The 17,006-nt window shown below is 54.9% G+C and overlaps 1 protein-coding gene across 1 annotated transcript in view; it reads right to left on the reverse strand.

The window, feature by feature from the left end:
* The window catches only part of LOC138940804 (uncharacterized), a 12,933-nt gene extending 2,019 nt beyond the window's left edge, over window positions 1-10,914 (reverse strand). The window contains exons 1-3 of the mRNA XM_070310016.1: window positions 10,259-10,914; window positions 8,915-9,557; window positions 6,103-8,570 (exon numbers count right to left, since the gene is read on the reverse strand). Of these exons, the coding sequence (XP_070166117.1) occupies window positions 6,103-8,570; window positions 8,915-9,557; window positions 10,259-10,914 (3,767 nt within the window). The remainder of the gene's footprint in view (window positions 1-6,102; window positions 8,571-8,914; window positions 9,558-10,258) is intronic.
* Between the last annotated feature and the right edge of the window lie 6,092 nt (window positions 10,915-17,006).

A 17,006-nucleotide genomic window follows, 5' to 3' on the forward strand; every position in this document is an offset into this window, starting at 1 on the left:
AAGCAGTGGTATCAACGCAGAGTACTTGATAAATCTTTAAGCAGTGGTATCAACGCAGAGTACTATGATTGAGGACTAATGAGTAATATATAAACTTCTTCACTATAAAAGTGAATGTTTATATATTCTTATGACATAAGTATGCACATATTAAAAGTTACATTTATATAAATATTAATATAAATATTTATAAATGCAAACACATAAATACTCTGTCCGCAAAATATTGCAACAAAATTTTATGATTGTTACAATATTTTGGATATTTATAATATACAAAGGGCTCTTTCATCGGCAATTTTCGTGAGAACGCAACCAAAATATTTTATTTATTATTTTCATATCTGCAATTATAACTTGCAAACAAGATTGAGGCATCTTTTTTCTGGCCATATTGTTACGAGTATCAGGATAGATTTTTTTAATCATAATTTCTTATCACTTTAAAAAAAGCAGCAGTTTATTGCTTCCTATAATATTACGAAACCGTTTCCTCATACTCGAATATGTAAAGATCTTTACATCCTTGGAATATTTTTTCTCATAAGGATTGCCTCCTAATAACGAAGATGTATATATTTTCTTTCTTTAGCTACCAATTTGTATATACACAATCTGATAGACTATTATATACGCAAAATTTGGTGCCATTTGTAATAAACCGCTTTCGCGAAACGGTCGTGAATAACTCGGTTGGGATCCGGGGCTCGTGAAAGGGTATCGAGAGACGAACGAAAGCTACGTGAGGTAGAATATAGTTTATTGCGTGTAAGTATGTGTGTATACAGAGTGAGTGTATGTGTATAAACGCTGTGTGGGTGTGAGCGTGTGCGCTTGCGTGTGAGTGAGATGATAAGCGAGCGAGTGCGTGTGCGAACGTGTAATATCTAAGGAGGATGTACAATGTATCGAAAGTATGTGGACGCGAACGTATAATAGCTCAGTAATATGTACAAATGTATCGACAGTATATGTGTGAGGCGAATGATGATGTCTATGCGACAGGATGCACTCGTGTGTGTGTGTGTGTCGGTCGCGGTGCATCCGAATTACATGCACGGACGCGCGGCGCGGAGCGCGATTTTGACGCTTCGATATAATATCGACTATGCGAGCGGATCTGGATTTCGGCAGAGGCCGCTAACTACCTGGCGGTAATTTCGGTCGGTCCGGTGGGCGGTCCTTAGACGCGCCTGTATCGATTCGATCGCGTCAATCGATGTCGCGGCAGGATTAGGTCCTCCCCCTTGAACGGGACTTAGCGCTTAGCGCGACGTATTAATAGCGAGTCTGATCGCGGCAATGACGGTCGCGGAATTACTGCTGGTTCGCGGATAATGCAGTCTGGTTTCGTCCGGGATGGTTTTCCCCGTGGAATGCAGGAGTGCAACGGCCGACGGGAACACCCGTCAATGGCAGGGAACTCCCTATCACTGGATGATCGCCGTTGCACTTAGGTGGACGGATTTGTGCGAGGTGTCGAGAACTCCCGACAGAGGCTGAGTACGCCCAACCTCGTGTTCCTCGGTCGTAGAAATTCGAAGAATCGCTCTCTGAGTTGCCGCAAACTCTCGGCGGAGGCTGGGTACTCCCAACCCCGTTTTCTCTCTCTGTGAGCGGTTATAGGATCGTTCTGGATTCCAGGCGTCTTACAGACTCTGGTGGTTGTTGCGGAAGATCTGGTAGCGAGATGGAAAATGTGCTCTTATTTATACCGCTTTTTCCGGCGGGTGCGCGTGCGTAATATGCCTGACTGTTTTAAGGCATATTGTTTAATGTTGAACCGCCGCGCGCGACTCGGGTGGTTTCGGGAACGGTCGGTACGGTTACCCGAGCGCGGCGACGGTTCCCGATAAACAACGCGTCTTAAACGGCGGTTATAAATTCGAACCGTTTCTATCTCTTAAAAAATGGGCGCTCGGCGCCTCCGCATTATGCCCGACCGTGTTTGTCGGGCGGCGGACTTCCAGCGGATCGACGGCCGGGTAACGGTGGAGGGATGCATCGTTACACATTAAAAAAAGAAAAAATACATCGCCAGGAATTATAATAATAATTCCTTCCAATAATTTGTAAGCTTTTATTACCATATATGATTGGTTGCAATCATATAAAGAAATACCAGATATTGCACACTTAGTCTTTCAAAAACGGAAGTTTCTTTAAATTCTGGAATAATTGTTTTTTAATAACCAGAATATTCATGCACAAACCGGATATGATATGAAATATTTTTTAAACCAACCAGCACACGAATAAAAATCGCCTCTGGGATAAAATATATTTTTAATAACCAGAGTGCACATGCAAACCGCTTCTGGAATAAAATATTTTTGAAACCAACCAGCACACGAATAAAAATCGCCTCTGGGATAAAATATTTTTTTAATAACCAGAGCGCACATGCAAACCGCTTCTGGAATAAAATATTTTTGAAACCAACCAGCGCACGAATAAAAATCGCCTCTGGGACAAAATGTTATTTTTTTAATAATCAGAGCACACATTCAAATCGCATCTAGTGTGAAATATTTCTTAAAACAACTAGTTCACGATTAAAAATCACCTCTAGAATAAAATGTTATTTTTTTAATAAGCAGAGCGCACATACAAACCGTTTTTGGTGGGAAATATTTCTTTCGACAACCAGTTCACGAATTGATCGCTTCTGGGATACATTCTTCAACCAAAACATACATGTAAAATGTTTTTGGTGAGAAATATTTCTTTCGACAACCAGTTCACGAATTGATCGCTTCTGGGATACATTCTTCAACCAAAGCGCACATGCAAAACGCATTTGGTGAGAAATATTTCTTTCAAGAACTAGCTCACGAATTGATCGCCTCTGGCTAACTAATTACTATGACACAACTACTATTGCAAAATATATATAATCAATTTTCAGTGAAATATACAAATAAGCAAAAGATTAATTATATTTTAATAAGTTTGAAGTTACTATTACATATACACAAACATATACACACATGTAGATAATATATAACACACATATAGTATGCTCGGATAAAAAAGAGATGGACAGAGAAGAATGGACAATGAGAGAAAAAAGATATGAGTGTAACTGAGCAAGTATCTGTACAAGTGCTAAAAGTAAAAAAAAAGGAAATAGTTATATCTTTTTCTGTAGCAAAACTTTATGCTCACTAATGTCTAGTGATTGATGTGAATTATCTATCGATACATCGTTTTACAGCCATTCCCTTGCTTACTCATTCCTATTCTCTCTCTCTCTCTCTCTCTCTCTCTCTCTCTCTCTCTCTCTCTCTCTCTCTCTCTCCCCTCTTTCTCCCTCCCTCACTCCCTCCCTCCCTCCCTCCCCCCTCTCTCTCTCTCTCGCCCCCTCTTTCTCCCTCCCTCACTCCCTCCCTCCCTCCCTCCCTCCCTCTCTCTCTCTCTCTCTCTCTCTCTCTCTCTCTCTCTCTCTCTCTTCAGCTCCTTCATTATTATATTCTTTTATTCATTTATTCCCATTATTATATTCTTTTATTTGCTCAACTTTTATTTTTTCTATTCTCGTCTCCCTACATGATAAATTTATTTATTTATTTTTATTTTATAAAGCATAAATGAGATACACAACAATAAGTTATTTTCTTTTTCTATTTAACTATAATTAAATACAACACATGTACATACAAAAATACACATAATTAACTACTTTTTCTAATTACAATACACAATATCTCATTTATATTCTATAAAATAAAGATGAATAAATTAATGATTAAACTAATAATTATTATTATATTGGAAGACGAGAATAAAAAGAATAAAAGTCGAATAAATAAGAGAAAAGGCGAGTGAACGCGTAAGAGAATATGCGAGAAGCATGAAGCTAAGCGTAGTAGATAGCGAGCGAGCGATTAGAAAGAGACAGAGCGTATGATCGAGAGAGAAAAGATACTGCAATAATGTTAGTGTGTACATGTATATTACTCTTATACGCATGAAAGAAACAAAGATGGTACGATTATGTTTGTCCTTGTCATATAAGATTGCAGCTCCGTCTATCGCGACATCACGCAACTAATCTACTGCTCTGTTTTACTCTTGAGTCTTGATTTCGCACACACACATATGCTCGAAAATTTTATTTTGCAAAATCTTTTTTATAAAGCTTCTAAACTCACTTCTCTAAGTTCACTTATACTCTTTGATGAAATGCCGAGTGCGGAGTTTACTGATTAGGCACGTGTAGATTACAAATTTGTTATGTTAAGTAAATGTTGACGCAAAAGCCGATAACAAAACTGTAATTTTCTCATTTTTTTTCACTTTTCATATGAAATCGTGAACTCCGCACTCCGTTATTATGTATACTTTAATTATGGAAAAGGATTTGTTGATATCTATAATCAACAAAAAGATTTTGCAAAATAACTAATATTCGCGTTCTGTCGGTAATCTTCTTAAGGAATATTTACAATATACTGACGATACTGAACGAGTAGATATTATTAAAGTTAGAAATGACGCTGCCGATAAAACTCGTAAATCTCAAATGTACAATAAAGCGCATGTTGATAAAAAACGGAAGCCTGCATTGATCTATAAAGACGGAGACCTAGTCATGATAAAAAATTTTGATAGCAGCGTAGGGTCGTCAAAGAAATTAATACCCACGTTTAAAGGGCCTTATCAAGTTAAGCGGACGTTTCGTAATAATCGTTACTTAATTATGGATATTGACGGGTTTCTAAATACTCAACGACCATATCAGGGGGTATGGGAAGCGTGTAATATGCGACCATGGTTACGCAACAACTAGAAAATTATTTTCGCGCATATGTATGTGTTTAAGGCATTTAAAGAATTATGTTAAGTTTTCACATCGTGATACAGATTGTATTGATAATGGACATGTATGCTTCTGCGTTAGCCGAGGACGATCTAATGGTCAGAATGGCCGAACTGTAAGAACAAAGCGAGATAGATTTGAAAATGTAAATAGGCGAGGTGAAAGAAGGACGCGACGAGTGAGTCAGTCAGTCCCGAGCCCTCGACAAGACAAGACGAATAAATCGCCGGCTACGAAATACGCATTTGAGAATTAACGGCCTTTCCTGATTCCCGTCGATTGATAACTTACAATATAATCACATGTTATTGATTTCTTTCTCTTACATTAATTGATAGAAAGTTAATCAACTTTTTGTCCAAAGATATTGATTGGTTTTTTGAAAGTTAAACATCAAACATTCATTTAAAAAAAATTTAAACAGAAATTTTCTTAAAGTGCAACCGATAAATTAAAAAAAAAAGTATATTTGATGACTCCGATTGGCTATTTTTTTGGTATTTTTTTTGAGTGACTCGTTTATAGCCATCGCTAGTCGCAACCCTTGCTTACCTTTTTTTTTGTGACGGAGGGGAAATGCTTTTACGCATACCCCGCCTCGATGGGGTTCGAGGCGGGGTTATGTGGGACTCACCCCGGCCTAAACAACGGCCGGGGACTACCCACTAAAACCCGTCCGGGTGGTCTTCTCGGGCGTTTCCGGGGGCCTCTCTGGAAACTGGCTTATGCACTACTTCAGAGAGGCCCCCCGCCCACAAGCCTTACCCCCGGGGGGAGTTGTTTAGTCCTCCCCCAGTGCCCACATTAAGACGTGGGCATCGGCTTCCCTAATTAGGCGAGAGGGGGACCACCGCCCCTCTCGCCTCCCTCCCGGTGTTAGTCCCGGGGGGGCGTAGTCGGGCCCAGGTACCCCACCTGGGCTCCGACCACTGGGCCCGACCTCGGGGGTGACGTCCGCGACGAGTCAGCGGGCGCCCCCCGAGTTCGTCGGGGCCCTGCGCCGACACAGGGGGTCTTCGATGGGGCCGGGCCCGATCGTGGCCCGGCCCCCTCCCCCCGCCCCCTGTCTGGGGCGGGTTTCCGGGACCGCCGTGGGCCAGTGTGGCCCCGGCCCCCGTCGACCCACCCCGGGAGGTCCGTGGGGCGCGGCGGTGACGTGGCCAGGGGGTGCGGGGGGTCCGCGGGTCCTGCCCGTGATGGGCCCTCCCCGCGTTCCCCCCCCAGATCCCCCGGCTGCCCCTCCTCGGTCGCGGACTCCCCGGCGTCCGCCGGGGACCCGCTCCCGCTCTTTTTCGGCCTCCTCCTTCTGCAGCATTACTGCCTCGCAGAAGGAGGAGACCGCCCCCCAGGACTCCTCGCTCTCGAGCATAACACCCGCGATGCTCGAGAGCGAGAAGTCAATATCCCCAATTATGTCGACGAGGACACGGCGCTCTTCCGCCCACGCTGGGCACACCTCCAGCGTGTGCTGCGCCGTGTCCTCGTTTCCCCCGCAATGATGGCAGCGTGCGCTGTCCTCCTTCCCGATGCGACACAGGTATGCGCCAAAGCATCCATGGCCTGTAAATACCTGTGTCGCACGGTACGACATCCACCGTGACATAGGCCTCGGGGGGGGGGAATTCCTACGCTTCCCCCTATGCATGAATAGCGCCTCAGTCTTATGAGGCGCCACCTTCAGGCCCATGCCACGGATGGCGCGGACAGCGCACGCTACCCCTACGTTGGCGGTGTATACCGCATCCCCCCAGCTTTTTCCCCCGGCCAACAGCAGAGTGTCGTCTGCATAGCAGACGACTCTGCAGCCGGGGGGGGGGAGAGCAATACCCAGCACTCTATTGTACGCGAGGTTCCACAGAGTGGGGCCCAACACTGACCCCTGTGGAACCCCGCAGTACACGTCCCTTCTGCGCAGGAGTACCCTGTTGTCCGGGTACTCCAGCCACCTGTCCCGGAAGTAACTCCTAAGGGCCTCCACCATGTAGAGAGGGAGGCCAAAGGTGTTAGCGGCCTCCCCTACCCTACTCCAGGGCAGGGTGTTGAAGGCGTTGCGAATGTCCAAGGACACCGCAACCACCACCCTGCCCTCCTTCATCATGGATTCCGCGAGGGACCGTACGCGCAGGAATGCGTCCACGGTCGATCGCCCCCCGCGGAACCCATATTGGTCCTGGTGGAGGCCCACACCACCCCGGGACAGGTGTTGGACGAGGCGGTTCGCCAACACTCTCTCCAAGAACTTTCCCGCCTCGTCCAACAGGCATATTGGCCTATAGGCAGAAGGGACGTTGCCAGGCTTGCTCCCCTTTGGGATGAGGACCAACCTGGCCCTCACCCATGCTGGGGGGAATACACCCTGCCTAAGGCAGTTATTAAATAACTGCCTCAGGCGCCCGGACAGGTGGTCCAAGGCTAGGACCCAGACCCGGCCGGGGATCCCGTCGGGGCCCGGGGCCTTATTGCCTCCGAGCCTCAGCCGACGGATCACACCGGCTATCTCGTCCTCTGCCACCTCCAGGTCCTCCGACCACGGGATGGCCGCCTCCTGGCGGCCACCCGCATCGAAGGGGGGGCCCTCGGTTAGAAAGAGGGCCCCCAGGACGTCCTCGAGGACCTGGGGTTCCAGGGACTCCGTCACGGGGGGCGCCCAAGATCTAAGCTTGTTCATCACAAGCTTGTATGGGCGCCCCCATGGGTCTGTGTCCAACGAGCGTAGGAGTTCATCCCACGCTCGGGCCTTGGACCTTCTAATCTCGGCGCTGAGGGCGTTCCTTGCGGCTCGGAACCCCTCATACGCCTCAGCCGTCCTCTCGGCGTCCCGACGACGCCGAGCCCGGGTGAAGCGGCGTCTGGCCGCAACGGAGCATCGCCGTAATTCGGCGATCTCCGCGCTCCACCAATACGCCGCTCTTTGCGGGCGGGGGCTGGTCCGGGGCATCGCGAAATCGCACGCGTCGCGCAACGCGCCCCGGAACCAGTTCACCTCCTCGGTGATCCCCCGCCCTTCCCCCCCGGGACACGGCCAGTCTGCCGCGAGGACGGCTGCGATCAGCCTGTCCGGGCTCAGCTTAGTGAGTGCCCATCTCCGTGGCCGGGCATATCCCCGGCCTTGGGAGCGGCCGAGCACCCCGTGGTGGGCAGCGTGTAGGACCACCTTTATATAGAGGTGGTCCGAGAGTGTCTCGAACTCCGCTACCCGCCAGCTAATGATCTTGCGTGCGGCGGAGGGGGTGGCCCAGGTCAAGTCCGGGACCGATTCCCCCTGCCACCGCACTAGGGTGCTCCTCGACCCCGTGTTGAGTAAACACAGGCCGAGTGCCGCCGCCCAATCCTGCAGGGCCTCGCCCCTGGCGTCCGTGAACCGGGAACCCCAATGCGTTGATTTCGCGTTGATGTCCCCGGCCACAGTAATTGGACGGGGCATCTGTCGGCGGAAACAGGCCGACACCCCGTCCAGAAACGCCTCAAACTGGGCGAGGCCCACGTTAGGGGAGATGTACACCCCCAGTACTGAGATGGGCCCCCACCTGACCGCTATCACTCCTGCCTCGGCCTCGACTGGTGTGCAAGGCGGGAGTGTGGGGTCGTGCCTCCAAGTGATCGCGACGGAGCCCGTCCGGTCGCCAATCCAACATGGACTGGCTTCCGGAACCTGGTAGGGCTCCGCCGCGATCCCCAACCCGAAACCACGCTCCGCCAGGCTATGCAGAAAGAGGTCCTGCGCCCGGCGAGCGTGGTTCAGGTTGGCCTGCAAAATGCCCAGGGACATTTATTTAGTTGTCCCTGGGCTCCGCCATCACCACCTCCGCCATCGAGGCGGGGGCCGTGACGGCGGTCGTCCGGGCCCTAGGGGGCCTTTTCTCCTTGGGGGCCTCCATTGGGGTCCCCCTGTCCTCCGCCCCGCGCTTGCGGGTATCGGGCGCCGCGGTAATCTCGGTCAGATTAACTGACCGGGACGTTCCCGCGGCGCTCTTCGGCGGGAGGGGCTCCCGCTGTTTGCCCGGCCGCTTCTTGGGGGGGGGGGGTGCATCTTGCACTCCCCACCCTGTGATCGGCCGGGCGCCCCAAACCCGCGCAAACCGGGCACCTGACCTTTCCGGCGCAGTCGCGCGCCAGGTGCCCCGATTCGCCGCATCTATAGCAGCAGCCCCTACGGTCGATGGGGCTGCACCAATGCTGCTGGACGTGGCCCCTCTCCAAGCATTTGAAGCATTGGAGGGGGCGCTTGTCCAGCAGCTCTACTTGTGCCCGGGACCATCCTATCTGGATGGCCCGGGCTGCCGCTATCTTATTAGCGGCCCTCAATGGGCACTGCAACCATACAGTGCCCAGGCCGTGGGTTGGGAACCTGATGTCCCCAACCCTCACGTCTGCCGCCTCGCAGCCTCCCGATCCAGAGACGGCCGCCGCGATATCGGCGGCCGCAATGGACCGGTCGAGGCCCCGGAGCCTGAGCTCCGCCTTCCTTACCGGGCGGGCGAGACGGACCGCTTCGCTGCCGGCGAACACCCGGCAGAGGTCGGCGTACAAGGCGTCGGCCCTCTGCGACGCCGTTGGTCCGTCCTTTTCGCCCGACCCGCCGAGATCCACAACCATGGCCCCCGTAGCGGCCTCCCGGACCCGGAAGGAGTCGATTTCCAGCTTTGGGAGATCAATCTCCCTCCGGGCCCTTGCCATGGTTTCCTGGTATGCCCCGTCGGCGCAGGTTATAGTGACCGCCGCCGATCGGGGCACCCTGCGCCTCGAGGCATCCCCTCGTTGGCGCTTCTTTGGCCGCTGCCGCCCCCCAGTGCGTTAGGTGGACGGCGCCGCCTTTGCGGCTCCTTTTCCGGCCGGGGGTTGGGCCGCCTGCGCGGCCTTTGCCCGTGCCGTCCCCCCCCTCCGCCCCACAACCCTCGACCAGGAGTCGTCCTGGCGAGGGACGACGGGGGGAGGGGAGGGAACCCCCAATCCCGTGCCACCGGCCTGGGATCGCTAGGGGTGGGCGGGGCTCTGCTCCGTCCTCCCGGGGTCGCCGGTGCGCCGCGGGGCGCAGGGGGCGGGGGCCTCGTGCCTCCACCCCCCGCCGCGCCGCGCGACTTTTTTCTCCTCTTCCTCCCCTGCCCCGGCGCCGAGGCGCCGGCAGGGGGGAGAGGCGGGAGATCTCTCCCGGGCGGGCGACTGACCGCCGGCGTGGGTCCCCTAGAGGGTCCACCCCGGCCAATGCCGCCCGCATGTCGACGAGGGTGGCGATCTGCTCGGTATACCAGTCATACCAAGCTCGCTCACCCTCGCCGACGACTCCCGGTGGGTAGCTCGCGGGAAGCGGCGCAGAGGTACCCCCCAGGGGGGGCCTCATCGCCGCCAGTCCCCGGCCACCCGCCGACGTTGGGGATCGCAATCCCTTTCCCCCTCTCGGGGGGGACGTTGGGAACGTAGGTCCCTCCCCCCCCCAACGTTGGGGACCTCTGTCCCTTCTTCCCGGCTGGGGGCTCCACCCTCACTGGAGTCCCCAGCGCCTCCACCGACTTCACCTGGGGCACTCCCCGCTTTTTGCGGGGAGACCCTCCGGGCGGGCCAGGGAGAGCCAACTGGAGGGAGGGTTTGGTGGCTCTGACTGCCGCCAACTCCCCTCTGAGCTCACGGACCTCTTTTTGGAGGTCCGCGTTGCGGTCTCCGAGGGACTCAATGTCCCTTCGGAGAACCGCGAGCTCTCCCTCTCCCTCGACCCGCTGGTCCCTCTCCGCCAAGGTACTGGCCGCTACCCTCACCAAGGCCGCGGCCTCCCTCAGCTTCTTTTGGAGGGGGCCCTGCAAGTTCCCGGAGCAGGCGGCTATCCGATCAATGGCTGCCGCCTGCTCCAGGCTACGCGCCGCTATGTCCGGGGTGGGGGCTTGCCCCACCTCGTCAGCGCATCGTGCCTCGTAGGTCCTGAGTTCCCTACTCGGCGGAGGGAGGGGAGCATCCTCCGACAGGGCCTTCTTGGCCCTCTGCTCCCTCTCCCTTTCTTTCCTACGGGCGGCTTCCGCCTCGCGTTTTTCGCGGAGGCCCACAAATTCGCCTGTAGTGGGCGGTCGTCCTCGCCCCCGCTTCTTGGGGAGGTCCTCCTCCATTACCTCATCCCCCTCGGGGGACATGTACCCCTCGGTGTCCTCGCTCGCGAGCGAGGCCCGTGATGAGGGGACGGGGGTGGCGCAGCTGCTGCCCCCCCGTGAGGAGTCCTCCTCCCTCTCATTTGAGCGGGTGAGGCTCTTGCCCCGACCCGCTTCGCCCCGGCTGTATGGGTGCGCCCTCGCCGACGAGAGCGAGCGCGACCGGGACCCCGACTTCGACGAAGCCGGACCCGGTCGACCCGCCCTCCGCGTGGTCACCCTCCTCTCACTATCTTCGGCGATAGCTAGCTCGCCGGAGTGGCCTTCACTTGGACACAGTACAATTGGACACGGTGCAAATGGACACGTTACAAATGGACACGAGATTGTGCACACGGTGCAAATGGACACGTTACAAATGGACACGAGATTGTGCACACGGTTCAATTGGACACAGTGCATTTGGACACAGTAATTTTGAATACAGTAGCTTTTGGACACATAAGAAAATACGCATCGTTTACTTGGACACCGCTCAATTGGACACTGTTCATTTGGACACCGTTCGTTTGGACACAGAAAGATGCGCACCGTTCATTTGGACACCGTTATTTGCCCACCGTTCGTTTGGACATCGTTATTTGCCCACCGTTCGTTTGGACACCGTTCATTTGCCCACCGTTCGTTTGGACACCGTTCATTTGCCCACCGTTCGTTTGGACACCGTTCATTTGCCCACCGTTCGTTTGGACACCGTTCATTTGTACACAGAAACATGCGCACTGTTTGTTTGTATATGTAACAGATGGAGAGAAATAAAAATCATTTTGGGAAAATATAATCAGTATTCTTATAACACTTTATACTGGTAAATCTATGTAAAATATGCAATCATGAAAAGGAGATACATTTGAAGGTTATAATATCTGTCAAAATAAAATATATTCATACTTATATATCTCTGATACTGATGTCATTAATTTTACATTGCTTTTAGCACTTTGTTTAGCCTTTCGCATATTTGGATGTCATGCATGGATACAGTGGGTTCCGCCCCCCTGCGGGAGGGCTTCACTTCCGGAAGATATAACCTAACCCAAACCTATTTCTTATTTAAAACAAAAATTTGGTGTGGATTACGTCGTATAATTTAAATCAAATTTTGGTGTCCAAACGAACGGTGTCCAAACGAACGGTGGGCAAATGAACGGTGTCCTAACGAACGGTGGGCAAATGAACGGTGTCCAAACGAACAGTGGGCAAATGAACGATGTCCAAACGAACGGTGGGCAAATAACGGTGTCCAAATGAACGGTGCGCATCTTTCTGTGTCCAAACGAACGGTGTCCAAATGAACAGTGTCCAAGTGAGCGGTGTCCAAGTAAACGATGCGTATTTTCTTATGTGTCCAAAAGCTACTGTATCCAAAATTACTGTGTCCAAATGCACTGTGTCCAATTGAACCGTGTGCACAATCTCGTGTCCATTTGTAACGTGTTCATTTGCACCGTGTCCAATTATACTGTGTCCAAGAGCACCACTCCCAGCTTGCCGGGGGCGCTCGTCGGCAACGCCCCCGGTGGCCCGTCGTGTGATGACGACGAGGGAGGAACCGGGACTGTATCCCCCCCACGCCGGCCGCTGTGGGTTCCGAGGCCCACTGCGGCGGTAAGGTTATTATCTTTTGTTGTACTCATCATTTGGTATCAAGAAAAGATGGTTTAATTTCGGTGTTTTCCTTCACCTAGGTCGGTTGGCTTCACCACGCCTGACGAGCCCGACCTGCCCGGGATTTTTTACTGAGGTTACCTACCTCTCCTTCTCACTCGATCCCTCCTTCCCCTCCCATGCACACCCCTTCCCCCCCTTCCCCCGAAACACCAATATCCTCCCCAACCATCCCCAATATCCACATATACCCACATACCCCCCTCACACCCACACAAACCCCCAGAAAAATAACCCCAATAACCCCCCAATAACCCCCCACAATATCCCAATACAATCCAAAACACTCACCCAAAATAAAGAAAAATAATACTCATTCACACGACGATCGAGCTATTTGGTGCACTCTTAGACCCCTTCCGGGAATGGAAGGGGAGCCCCCCCACCACGACAAGGTGGTGCATCATCGGGGGGGAACCCTTGCTTACCTTTTTTTTTTGTAACGGAGGGGGAAATGCATTTACGCATACCCCGCCTCGATGGGGTTTGAGGCGGGGTTATGTGGGACTCCCCTCGACCTAAACAAACGGCCGAGGGACTACCCACTAAAAACCCCTCCGGGTTGTCCATCCCTGGCGCTGTTGGGGACCTCTCCGGAAACTGGCTTATGCACTACTTCAGAGAGGCCCCCCGCCAGTAGTCACGGATGACAACCATCATGCTGGGGAGGAGGTTGGTGTTTCCTCCCCAGAGTCCCCGTTTTTGTGGGGACATCCTCCCTACGGCACCCGTTATACGGCTGGAGGGAGAGGAGGACCGGAGGGAGGGCTAACCTCCGCCTCCATATCCTCCGTCCCTCCGCCCCCCATGGTGCCACCCCCCATAATCGGATGGGGATCCGCCGCTTCCATCGCGGCAGATGGGTCAGCCTCCTGCGGCTGGTCCGGGGCCCCTTGCGACGCACTGCCCCCCCCTCCTTTCCCTTGCGGCACGGTGAGGGGTACAACCCCTTGCCCCCATGCAATGGTCCGACGGTCTCCCCAGGCCCGCACAAACGGGACAACTGGGGGACTTCGCCGGACACTTAGATGCAGCGTGTCCGGGTGTGCCACACCTGTAGCACAACCCGGACCGATCCTGCCCTCCCGTGCAATGCTGCCTGACGTGGCCGATCGCCAGGCAGCGGTAGCAGCGCAGGGGGCGGACACGGAGCACTTCCACCTGCGCCCAGGTCCACCCTACGCGCACCCTCCCGGCAACCGCCACCCTCCTTACGAGGGTAACGGGTGCCCGAACCCACACGGTCCCCGGGCCGGACGCAGGTCTCCGGATCTCTCCGATCCGAAGATCCCCGCCCGTCAGCCCCCCGAGGGCCGTGAGGGCCCCCCTAACTTCCTCTAGGGTCACCGAGCTGTCCAGCCCTCTAAGTCGCATCTCCGCGAACTTAGAGGGCCGGGCAACCCGGACCCCGGTCCCCTCCAAGACCCCCCTGAGGCTCCCCGCGAGCCTGTCCGCAAGCTCGGCGGATGTGGGGGGCTCAGGGTCCTCCTCTCGAACCCTCACCGGCCTGGGGACCTCAATCAGGGTCCCCCCATTCGCGGCGCTCCTCACGCGGGTGTCGGCGATGCCTAGTCCCGAGAGGTCAATACACTCCCGGGCCCTGGCCATCGCCGCCCCGACGGAAAGCCCCGCACCCTCCGGTGCCGACAGCAAAACCGCTGCCGGCCCCGGAGGCCGTGGCCTCCGTCCCTTCGCCCTCCCGATCTGTACCGTCCGCGCAGAGGCAGCGCCTCCCCTCCCTCTACCGGAAGGCCCGCCAGGCCCCGGAGGAGGGGGCGGGGGTGGGGCGGGACCCCCATTGGTCCCACGCCCATCCCCCCCCGCACCACCTGCGCCCACGTCTCCCCCGCTCGCGCGGGAGGAGGCGCCACAGGCGGCACCTGCCGGGCCCGGTCGGGAATAGCGGGAGGTCGCAGCCATCCTTCCACCTCCCTTCCGGGACTTGCCCCTCTCTGGCTGCTGGGCCCGGTCGGGGCGAGCGGGGGGGGCCGTAGCCTCCCCCCCACCCCCCTGCCGGGATTTGGCCTTCAGCAGCTGCTGGGCCGGGAGGGGCTTAGCGGGGGGGGCCGCAGCCACCACCCCACCGCCCCGCCCGGATCTGCCGCCGGTCCCTCCTCCGCCCCCAATCCGCTCGAGTGCGGACATGAGGCGCTCCTCCACACCTCTTAGGCCCTCGGCCAGAAGGGCCTCCACTTGGGCCACCGAGAGGGGCCCCGAATGCCCCCCCGTGCCCACCTCTTCCACATCCATCCCCATCCCCCCCCATACCGGGGGGGAATAGGGATGGAGAGCTCCGGGGAGTCCCCAAGGATCCTGCGAGCATTACCGCGCGCAGAAACCTCCAGGATTGACTTCACAGAGCCCTCCCTATCCCCTCGGGTGGGGGCCCCCGGAGGAGGAGGGGAGCCCGCCGAAACGAAGGCCCCTTGCGGGATCTCCACCGGCGGGCCCCCCCCCAACGGGGAGCCCCCCCCCCGACGTCACCGCCGTCGTCTCCCCTCAGGGGCCGCAAGGTCCTGGGGACCTTCGACGGGGGACTCTTCCCGTCTGGGGGAGTTGCCTCGGGGTGTGGCACTTGGCCCCCCCTCAGTACCGCGACCTCCTCCCTCAGCGCCGCTATCTCGCTTTCGCAGGCGGTCAGTCTCCTCCTCAGCCACTCATTGGCCGAACGGAGGAGGCCCACCTGCGAGTCCCCGCCGGTCCCCGTCCGGCTGAGGAGCTCCGCGCAATACACCTTCACTCGAACAGCCGTCAGGCGCATGCCGCGTTTAAAGGTCCCCTTGAGGTTGCTGGAGACAGACACCATCCGCTCCAGCTCCCCAAGAGACTCGCGCGCTCTCCGCTCGATCTCCGCCGCTGTGAGGTCACAGACCTGTTCGGCCAACTCGTGCTCCGAAGGCAACGAGCGGGTGCTTTGGGTCTCCGGGGGAACGAACCCAGCCTGTAGGGATCGCTCCTCCTCGAGAACCCTCAGCTCCCGCTCCTTCGCCGCCGCGAGACGCTCGATCGCCTCCGCCCTACCAACGTACTCACCCGTCGTCGGTGGGCGTCCTCTCCTTCTCTTGGCCAAGGCAGCCAGCTCCAGGTCCCCGAGTCGAACCGGGGAGACACTGCGACTCCTCACACCTGTGTCCAAGTCCAGGCTCGAGCTCGAGGGAGTCCTCGTCCTGAGCTTTTCCACCTCGGTGGTCCTCCTGGCCGCACGCCGGGCTTCCACCTCCAGCCTCCACGCGGTCCTCGAGGGTGTAGCCTCCCTAGAGCCCCCGGATGTACCCCCGGTGCCCACTTTGCATTTTTCGGGGGGAATCCCCCCTCCCTTGCGGGTGTAGTGCTCGGTGAGGAACTTCTTCAGCCCATCACTCTCCCGGTATTTACCCCTCTTGTACTCTTCAAAGTACTCGTCGACTGTCGAATCACCGACCCCGGGATCATCCAAATACCTCGGCAGCCGGTCCAAGACGACCACCGGGGATCCCTTCTTCTTCTTCTTCTCGCCGCTTGGTGGTACAGCGGCCTTTGTTTTTGGGGATGGAGGTATCCCTTCCTGCGGGATGCCCTCCACCTCCACCTCCATGTTGCTCCCAACATCCTCCTCGGCGGTAGTCCGTTCCCCGGCCGTTCCGTGCCCGTCGACAACACGACCGGTAGCCCATCGTCGGATGACGACCTAGGAATGGCTGGGACGATACCACTCCTCTGCCGGTCCAAGGTATCCGAATCCTTGGCGTTCATTCTCTTCTTTGTCGACATGTCCATCTGAAACAAAGAATTGGTTTGATTTCGGGGTTTTCCTTCCCCTAGGACGGTTGGCTCCACCACGCCTCACGAGCCCGCCCTGCCCGGCTTTTTTCAAGAGGTATGCTCCTCTTTTGGCTGGCTCTTAGCACCCTTCCACTCCCTGCTCGCGCAGGAAGCTTCAGGGCGAGCCCTCTCACCACGACAAGGTGGCCAGCCATCGAGAGGGAACCCTTGCTTACCTACAGATGTAATTGCGACGCACTTGGATTTTTATCGTCGCTGCCGCCACTTTAACCGGACGAACACTCCTCATCTTATTGTTGTCTGGTGTTCTCGCCTCTATAGCAAAAAAAAGAATGTATGGGAGGGATAGAGCACTTTTAAGAATTTCAAATGGGAATGGACAAAGGGCAGTATATGCCTGAGGTCATGCGTTTTTCATCGCCCTTGCCACCAATTCGCTGCCGTGCTGTTGAAAACAATCTCAATTCCATCAACGAAAGTACAATACTTTCTCTCTTCTCCCGTAAATTACTTCTCGCTTTTTCGTGAGATGAGATGTGAACAACTATCGATACGAAATTTTTATTTCTATCACTAGAGATAGTATCCCCCAAAAGGGGAAAATTTTTAGAAAATTATTTATG

This window comes from Polyergus mexicanus, unplaced genomic scaffold, assembly GCF_030449975.1.
Source record: "Polyergus mexicanus isolate NDT 795.1 unplaced genomic scaffold, iyPolMexi1.0 SCAF_17, whole genome shotgun sequence".
Lineage (NCBI taxonomy): Eukaryota > Metazoa > Arthropoda > Insecta > Hymenoptera > Formicidae > Polyergus > Polyergus mexicanus.